Source organism: Labeo rohita, unplaced genomic scaffold (genome assembly GCF_022985175.1).
Source record: "Labeo rohita strain BAU-BD-2019 unplaced genomic scaffold, IGBB_LRoh.1.0 scaffold_808, whole genome shotgun sequence".
Taxonomy (NCBI): Eukaryota; Metazoa; Chordata; class Actinopteri; order Cypriniformes; family Cyprinidae; genus Labeo; species Labeo rohita.
The window spans coordinates 27,399-36,863 of NW_026129753.1; the positions used below are offsets into that span (position 1 = coordinate 27,399).

The 9,465-nt window shown below is 32.1% G+C and overlaps 1 protein-coding gene across 1 annotated transcript in view; it reads left to right on the forward strand.

Annotated features, from left to right (window-relative positions):
* Positions 1-3,748, forward strand: part of LOC127162021 (laminin subunit alpha-4-like) — a 29,558-nt gene extending 25,810 nt beyond the window's left edge. The window contains exons 31-33 of the mRNA XM_051104797.1: positions 1,471-1,564; positions 1,878-1,997; positions 3,305-3,748. Of these exons, the coding sequence (XP_050960754.1) occupies positions 1,471-1,564; positions 1,878-1,997; positions 3,305-3,450 (360 nt within the window). The 3' untranslated portion in view covers positions 3,451-3,748. The remainder of the gene's footprint in view (positions 1-1,470; positions 1,565-1,877; positions 1,998-3,304) is intronic.
* The last annotated feature ends 5,717 nt before the right edge of the window (positions 3,749-9,465 follow it).

Sequence of the window (9,465 nt, forward strand, 5' to 3'; positions counted from 1 at the left end):
ATAGTTAACTACATGAGTTAACATGAACTAAGAACGAACTTCTACAGCATTTATTAATCTTAGTTAATGTTAATTTCAGCACTAATGCATTTTTACTAATGCATTATTAAAATCACAGGTTGTTAAAATTAGTTAATGCACTGTGAACTAACATGAACAAACAATGAACAACTGTATTTATATTAACATTAACAAAGATTAATAAATAGTGTAATAAATGTATTGTTCATTGTTAATTCATATTAGGTAATGCATTAACTAATGATAACAAATAGCACCCTATTGTAAAGTATTACAGAATATTTTTTTAATCTCCTTAATATTATATTATCTGCAAGCCTAGATTTGTAAAACTATACTTTTAAGCCTGAAAGTAACAATAAGTACACATTTAATCCAATAAAGCCGACTTCTTATTTGTCTTTTCAAAACCTTTTCCAACCCTCATTCCCTAAAGGAGAAGTCCACTCCCAGAACAAAAATTCACAGATAATGTACTCACCCCCTTGTCATCCAAGATGTTTGTGTCTTTCTTTCTTCAGTTGTAAAGAAATATTTTTTGAGGAAAACATTTCAGCATTTTTCTCCATATAATGGACTGATATGATGTCCCGATTTTGAACTTCCAAAATGCAGTTTAAATGTGGCTTCAAATGATCCCAGATGTGGTTGTAAATGATCCCAGCCGAGGAAGGAGGGTCTTATCTAGCGAAACGATCGGTTATTTTCATTAAATAAAAATAACAGTTTCGCTAGTTAAGACCCTTCTTCCTCAGCTGGGATTGTTTACAAACACATTTGGAATAATTTGAAGCCGCATTTAAACTGCAGTTCAAACTCGGGGCATAATATCAGTCCATTATATGGAGAAAAATGCTTCAGTGTTTTCCTCAAAAAACATACATTTTTGTTCCGGAAGAGGACTTCTCCTTTAATGTCAGTAATGATGTGTAAGGACACCTACTGTACAAGTTTATTAATGTTATTAATTTAATGTTAACAATACATTTATATATTGATATTGTAATTGTTAACATAGTGATGTTAACTTGCATTGCTGTGTTCACTCATCAATATCTGTTACAATTGTTTTTCAAATTAGGCTTTTCTCTTTTCACTTGACTGTGATAACTATTCACCTAAACGTACTTCACTTATTACTTATGTTACTGAACTATTTCTTTAAAAAAAAATGCTTTTGTTATGCAAGTATCTATATAATTCTTGAACACAGTAATTTAATACTTTTACTGAATATTGTTCATAGAAATCTCAGATTGGTTTCTGTGGGACATGCTGTACTTGTCTGAACAAACAACAGTAACCAAAAAGGCAGAGCTTAGAGAATGGATTAAAGCAATACAATTGCAATGCAAAAATGTGGCCCTTTGCATTGTATTTGCTATGTATTTGAGAGATATTTAATAGAAACAGTAAAGTCATTTGACTGATTTGATGGGTATTTTGTAGGTGGCTGTTGTGGTGAATAATGGTATCCGTGAGTTATCCACCTACGTGTCTCCTAAACAGGAAATCTGTGATGGAAACTGGCACAAGATCACAGGTAAAGACTTTGTCCTGTTATAACTATTACACCTCAAAACAGCACACTAGTTTCATCACTCCTGTACTTGAAAATCATCCAAAATTCATAAAATAAATGATTTTATAAGCATTACATTTTGAACTGTATTTTTTCTTTCTTTTTAGCTACTTAAAGTTTATTAAAGATTTGCTTAGTTGTATACTGCTTACTTGAATTTTGATGTTATGATGATGTTATGGAATCCTTCAAGGTCATTGACTAACTGGGCAGTGAGGCAGCAAGGCCTCTGCATCAGTGCAGTGCAATCATTAAGCTTTGCTGTGTTTTCCAGTGATCAGAGATGGTAATGTGGTGCAGCTGGATGTGGATTCAGAGGTGAATCATGTTGTGGGGTCTGTTCATGAAACAGCACAGAACAGCAGCTCTCCGGTGTTTATTGGAGGAGCCCCAGGTCAGTCACCACCAGCCATAGTTTTTCACACCACTAATGTTCCAAACATTGGCCACCAGTGTTGGGCAGTAGCTAGTCACTAGTAACACATTACAGTAATAAAATTACTTTCCCTCGTAACTGGTAGTATAACTAATTACTAATAAAAATTTTTTTACAATCGGTAATGATTTGAAAATCAAAAATTTAATCATCCCTAGCAATTTTCATGACGTTACCAAAGCAGCAAGCAACTTCGAAAGATGGAAAGGCCCACATGATATAGCGGCTGGAAATACAGCCATTAATTTAATTTTAGGCAAAAAGGATGACAAAAACATTAATGTAAATTGTGTAGTGGTACTAAGACTTTGTCTACTGTGAATGGCAACATGTTTGGTTGGTTCTACCTGCAAGAGCCCTGTTCCAGATTTTACAGTCTTGCTGCTTTATTAAATAACAGAAGTTGTTTAAAAATTGTCTTGTCATCAATTTGAGCCAGGTGTACTCTTCATTCATCTGTAAGTTTTATGGGTTCACAGGCTGCAAAAAAATGTAATGAAAAAGTAATGTAACTAGTAGTGTAACTAAGTACTGTTGGCAGGGAATAGTAAGTAATATTACTTTTAAAAGGAGTAACAAGTAAGTTACTCCTTTTAAAGGAGTAATATATTACATTTTTTTTGAGTAACAAGCCCAACACTGTTCACCACACATAATTTTATGAATTTCATTGGATGAAATAACACATCAGTAAATATTCTGGTTCATTTTTGCTACCCCTTGATTTTAAAAGGATTTTAGTGGATATATTTATATATATATTTTTATCCAGAATATCTGAATGGATGGCTTAAAAACAGTTACACTATCTGCTCAGGTTTTCTCAATCCAGCATAGCATTTGTCTTGGAAATTATGTAATTACATGTAGGCATTTTTAAATATAAGCACAATTTGAAAACATGTATGTGCACAATAAGTGCATTGTATCAAATGATTCATTTATGTTAGTACATTAATATAAAGCAGACACTTAATATAAAGTGGGTCAAATTTGGCTCATTCAGTGAGACTTTATAAAAATTGTAATTCTTTACCCTTTTTGAGCAAAGTCAGCAAGTTTTAGTCCAGTGCAATAACATTAACTAGCTTTTTTTTTAAGAAAATTCTTCTCTGGTTTAAAATGGGTTGATGTAAGCACAAAGCTGTTTCTTTCATATGCTACTGTATGAGTGTTTGTCAATAATTCAATAAAGTAATTAATTGTAACTCATAAATCTCAGAGAGAGTTTATTTAAACCTTTTTGACCCTTTTCTCTCCTCCAGACTCCATGCTGCCTCACAGTCTCCTCAGCAGGAGGGGCTACACGGGTTGCATGAGGAACCTGTCTGTGAACGATTCTCCTGTCAGCTTCAGTAAAGCGGCTTTGGTCAGCGGTGCAGTTGGTGTGGGCGCCTGTCCTGCTGCTTGAGTGACGGCAACAGAAATGAACCTGTGTCATTGCTTGTGTTTCAGTAAAGAATGAAGCACCACTGTCACTGTCTCTTCAGCATCATTTAAAGCTACAATATTCTATCACTATGAAATATTTCATTAATCACTAACGTACTGTAAACCAGAGCACTGCAAGCATTTTGTTAAACTGATGCAAAAAGATCTTAAATTGAGGTATGTAATGTCTAAAACCCTGATACTTTAAACAAATATGCGCAAAATATTAACAAAGCCATGCAGTACACTTTAATAAAGCTGATGTTTTCTGACATTTATTTCATATCTGTATTTGTAAGTGAATAACTATGAAATGTCAACTACACCTGCAAACTGAAGATAAACATACATTTATATTAATTTGACATGAATGTATTTACATTTATATTTATTGTAAATATAAATGAAAATACTAACAACGTTATAATTTTAACTTTCAAACTTTTTAAGAGATTTTCGTGGAAGTTGTAGATCCTAGTGCAAATGAATATTTCCATATTTATCTAATGCTTGCAAAAGACAAGGTCAATACAGCTACTTTTTCCACATTTAACCAATTCTGCACACCATTTTTAAAGGCACACAAATTTGCAAGTGAGGAGTTACAAAGTCTACATAGCGCACTTTTGATATAAATTTAACACTTAGGAATTTATAATAAGGACAGATATTTTAACATTTTAAAGTGATTCTCTTGTAGTCATTTCAGTTTTCATTCATCTAGTCAAAAATATGTTAAAACCACCTCTGTCATGTGATTCAACGTGTGATTTCCGAGCATCTCTCTGCATTTCTCATAATTGTAATAAGCGTTTCATTGTATCCTTAACAGGGATTCCATTCAGATTAATATTGTTGTCACATTGGTGAAATGACATGAGCTTACAATTTGATGAATTTAGGAGAAGAGTGCGCATGGATCTGTGCTTCACTAATCCACTAGTATCGAACTAGAAGTGTTGAATTTAAAACCAGATTTAGCTCAGATTCTTTTGCCATCTTAATCTATAATATTGTTTAATGTCCGTACAGTATGTGGATTGGGACGCAGGGATTTATTCTCCGAAATTCTTATTTATTACTGTTTTGTTACATAAATGACAAAACATGTTTTAAATCTAATTCCTAAATGTCTTAATTTTCTACTCTCCTTTTTAATATTAAACCTATATAACTTAGACAACTAACTAATTATATATATATATATATATATATATATATATACATATATACATATATATATATATATATTATTTTTTTTTTTTAATTTTAATATATGAAGAGTTCAGATGCAACACCAGCTAAAAGCCATCTCAGTCAAAAATGAGATAATGATACTGAGTGAATGCGCCTGACACATAGTATATGTCCATCAAATACTCTTACTTCAAACTCGCTAAATTCCAGCCTCAGCCCAATCAGAAGTACCAGTACTTAAACCTATACAAAGTAGCCAGAAAGAAATTCTAATTTTAAAGAAATACGTCAGATGGATTTAGGGACTTTTGCATCTGAACTCTTCATATATATCTCATTCTGAGTCTCCAGTAGCTCACAAAATGCAAGAAGCTAATGTTACGTTTAGTGTTTAGCCTTATTATGTGTTGCCCTGTTGCAACAACAGAAATGTTCCCAATTATGTGGATCCAAAGGATCTGTAGCTTGTCTTTAAACCCCATAAATTTTGTACATTTTATTTGTGACTGCCCTGCATGACTTAAGCAGTAGGCGACTGGCATGTTCGCTCTCTATGAAGTCCATCACATCAGGGTTTGCTATGCTGTGATCTCATGTGAGTGACAGGTTGTAAAATAAATAAATAAATAAATAAATAAATAAAAAGGCATTTTAATCAGACCAAATACAAATATGTTTGTAAGTAAAATTATGAAACAACATTAGAATAATTCCCCAAATGCAAAAACATTATATTACTATATAAAGAGTTTTGTGAGCACTTGTCAACTGAGATCCACAATAAGAAAGAAATAGGAAAAGGGCTCCTCAGAGTTAAAGATGATCATGGCTTTGCCTGATTTATTCAGAATTCAAAAAAATCCTAATGGAGTTAATGCAAAGTGAGAACACAAATTTGATAGGTATTTTGTGTGGAAATTATAATTCAACATTTACTTGTATTATTTGATATATTTCAGATGTTGTATTTTTAAACACTTTGTTTGGCAGTTTTACATTGGGATCTTATACTAAAGACAGGTTAAATCTTATGTATTTGCTAAGTATAGAACGTGTATATGAAATTAATACTAAAGAAATTATTAAAAAATACATAAATAATAAAATAAATAAAAGCAATAAATGCCCCGAGTATACAAAATTCCTTTAGATGCAACTTTTTAAGTATTTTTATGTATATTGATGAATTGTTATATATTTAACATAAAGAGTGTTTAAGACTGTTTTGTCCTATTTCTCAAGAATCAGTGATATACATTTATAAAGGATATGGATTTTTTTAAAGTAAATTAACATAAAATAGTTTTCAACAGCACATAAACTGAATATGACAATAAAAAAAGCTATATACAAAAAGCTTTTTTTAAATACAATCAGCTGCACAAAAACAAACAGAAAATAAAACAGAAAAAATAATGATAATAAATTATATTTATCAGCTAAATACGACAAAATACCAGCTTTTTTCTGTTCTTATTTCAATCATTATGATTAGTACAAACAGGATGACAGCTGAAAATGTACATTTGTGGATAAAATGCTTAAAATTATGAATAAAAACTACAGATAGCACTTCCTCGTGCACTATGATACGTCATCAACAAACGACGCTTTGACTTCAAATTGTCGCGCGAAACGCCCACTGTTTCTATAGCAAACAACAACTGCCCTGCTAACAAGCGAGAAGTCCACAGATGGATGTTAGATGGAGATAGAAGTAGATAAATCGTATAAACTAAAAAGATGACACAGTCCATAGTAGTCCAAGGTAAGAAAGTTAATCTTTAATTGTCATAACTAAAGTTAACCGCTTAACCGTGCTACAGAGGCTGAAACATCCTAATTTAGAAACCCTGTCATATCTGTATAGTAACCATGGTTATTTCGCTCAGGAAACAGAACTAAATCTTATTTTAAGAATTATGATTTCAGAAGGTTTCTGTATTATAGCCCCAGTCTCTTCTTCATGTCAGTTGCTAATAAGTCTGTTGTCACAACGCAGTTTTTTTCTTCTTGTGTTTAACTTAGCTTCTCTCAGCTAACGTTACTGTATGTCGACAATAAAGCAGCCTCTAAAATTCATTTCCACCCAACATTGTCCCCTTCAGATTTGAGCCAACCGGATTTTAAATTCTTCTTCTACATAACGTTACATACATAAATGTATGCCACACTTGGCCGTTTCTGTGTAATTTAAAAAGTTTTTGTGAGTGGGTGATCTTTTAGAAATGATTTATCAACACAAGACTACTAATGTGGAGGACTTGGGTTGCCATAAAATAAAATGTAGAAATCTGCTATTCATGTATTAGTTAATCAAAAGTGTAAATAAATAAATTGGTTTTAAAACTGACAAATAAATACTTATTTTTAAAAGCGTTTATTTAATTTATGGTCAAATATACTCCACCGGACAATCATGTCTCACATGGAAAAAAGTGAAGAACAAGCTGTCATTGGTTCCCAAATAAACAGCAGCAAATAAAGGTGCCTAACATCCTTGACCAAGAATTTCTGTCTTGATGCCTCATGCCTCTCTTTATGGCAAGCCGTTCAGGAAATAATTCATGTGTATTGTGTGAATATGGATTGGTTCATTGGTTGAATGAATGGTTTAATGACAAACACATTTGTTTATAATACATCGGTATAATCAGACATATATTAGTTTAGATACATCGGTCTGATCACATACACATGGGTTTGCTCCTGTATACGTTGGTTTGTTCAAGTAAACATTGGGCTCCTCAAATATGCAATGGTTTCCTCAAATATGTTTTGGTCTGTATATATTGGTTTCTTCAAGAATATATTGGCTTGTGTATATATATTGGTTTATTCAAGTATATATTGGTTTAGATATATCGGTTTCCTGAACTATGTATTGGTTAGTGTATATTTTGGTTTGTTCAAGTATATATTGGTTTAGATATATCGGTTTCCTCAATTATCTATTGGTTAGTATATATTGGTTTATTCAAGTATGTATATTGGTTTCGATACATTGGTTTCCTCAACTATGTATTAGTTAGTATGTATTGGTTTATTCAAGTATATATTGGTTTAGATATATATCGATTTGCACGAATATGTATTGGTCCCCACGGTCAAGCCAGCCGCCTGGATGTTACTGCACGTCTGTTAGCGGAATTACGGTACAGGTACCTGGAGCGGCCAAAAAGCTCACAAAGATGTCTATTTAGGCAGTTACTATTTATGCCCAAATACAAAAAAAAAAAAAAAAAACTATTTTAAAAATATTAATTTTGCACAATATAAAAGGTATAGTTATATTACAGTGAAATATATTTTACTGTTGATTTTTTTTTTTTTATCTAGCACTCTCTATTCTTATTCTATTGTATCTTATTCTATTTGTTTTATTTTTTTATTTAATAAGAAAAGAACCTCCAGCAACACTAGCATTCTCTATTCTTTTGCTCTTCTATGAACTTATTTTAATTTATTAGAAACAACGACCCTTTTATGCATTGTAACACATTAATCATTTTCTGCTTTTTCTACAGGCACTATTAAAATTCCTTCATAGGTGAAATGAAGTTTGCAATAAAATCTTATTCAGGGTGACCGTGACTCTGTGTCAGGTTTAAAAGTAATTGGCAGAGAGATGTTAAAAATTTCACAGTAAACAAGAAAGCAAGATTGAAACCAAACTTTTTTTGTTACTGTAAACATTTGTGGTTGTGAATACAGTATTTTACAGTATGAAAGAAAGGAAATACATGACTCCAAGCTTTTGAATAGTATAGTGTATAATGTTACAAAAGCTTTTTATTTCAGATAAGTGCTGATCTTTATATCTTTTGATTCATCAAAGAATCCTGAAAAATTTACTCAACTATTTTAGATATTTATAATAATAATAAATGTTTCTTGAACAGCATATTATGTAGAATGATTTCTGAAGGTTCATGTGACACTAAAGACTGGAGTAATGATGATGTAAATTTAGCATTTCGTATATGTTACAATATATTGCATTTTAAAATATATTCAACTAGAAAGCAGTTATTTTAAATAGTAAAAATATTTCACAGTATTACTGCTTTTAGGGATGCACGATATTGGATTTTTGCCGATATCCGATATGCCGATATTTTTCATCTAATTTTGGCCGATACCGATATATATATATAAACTGGCTGACCATGACAGTGCTTTGCATGTTTTTTTTTTTTTTTTTTCCCCCTCAAGAATACCATGCAGGGCACAAACAGGACGTAATTCATTCATACAACTTGTAAATTCGTTCCTACGATTTATTAATTTGTTAATTTGTAAAATGAGGGAACGAATTAATATGTCATATTAACGAATTCTTAATTTATTGCAACGAAATCTTTTATTTCCCACCCGCAATTTATCACAGTAAGAGATACGAAAACATGGATTAAAAGTGAATGACAAGAAAATAAATCTGCGAAATTAAAGGGTGAGACGGTGAGGATTTGGGAACAGAAAAATATTACTAAGTTCATGGAAATTCGTGACCAACTGGCAAAACAGAACACATTTTTGCACAAGAATACCAACATGTTCACCACCTCTGATTTAACAAGCGGTCTTTTATTTTACTTGACAATTAAATCCCCCGTCTGCCATAGTTTTTTCAATATTCGTGTCATTTTTGCCGTCACTACCGCGCTCGTGCTAACACTGCAAATACAAACCAGGCTGGACACCCAAAGCGCTCACACCAAAAGCGCCTCTTCGCGTGATCAGTGAAATCTGACTCTTTCATTTTTTCATATGGGGCACTGCGCTTTGACAGGACTGC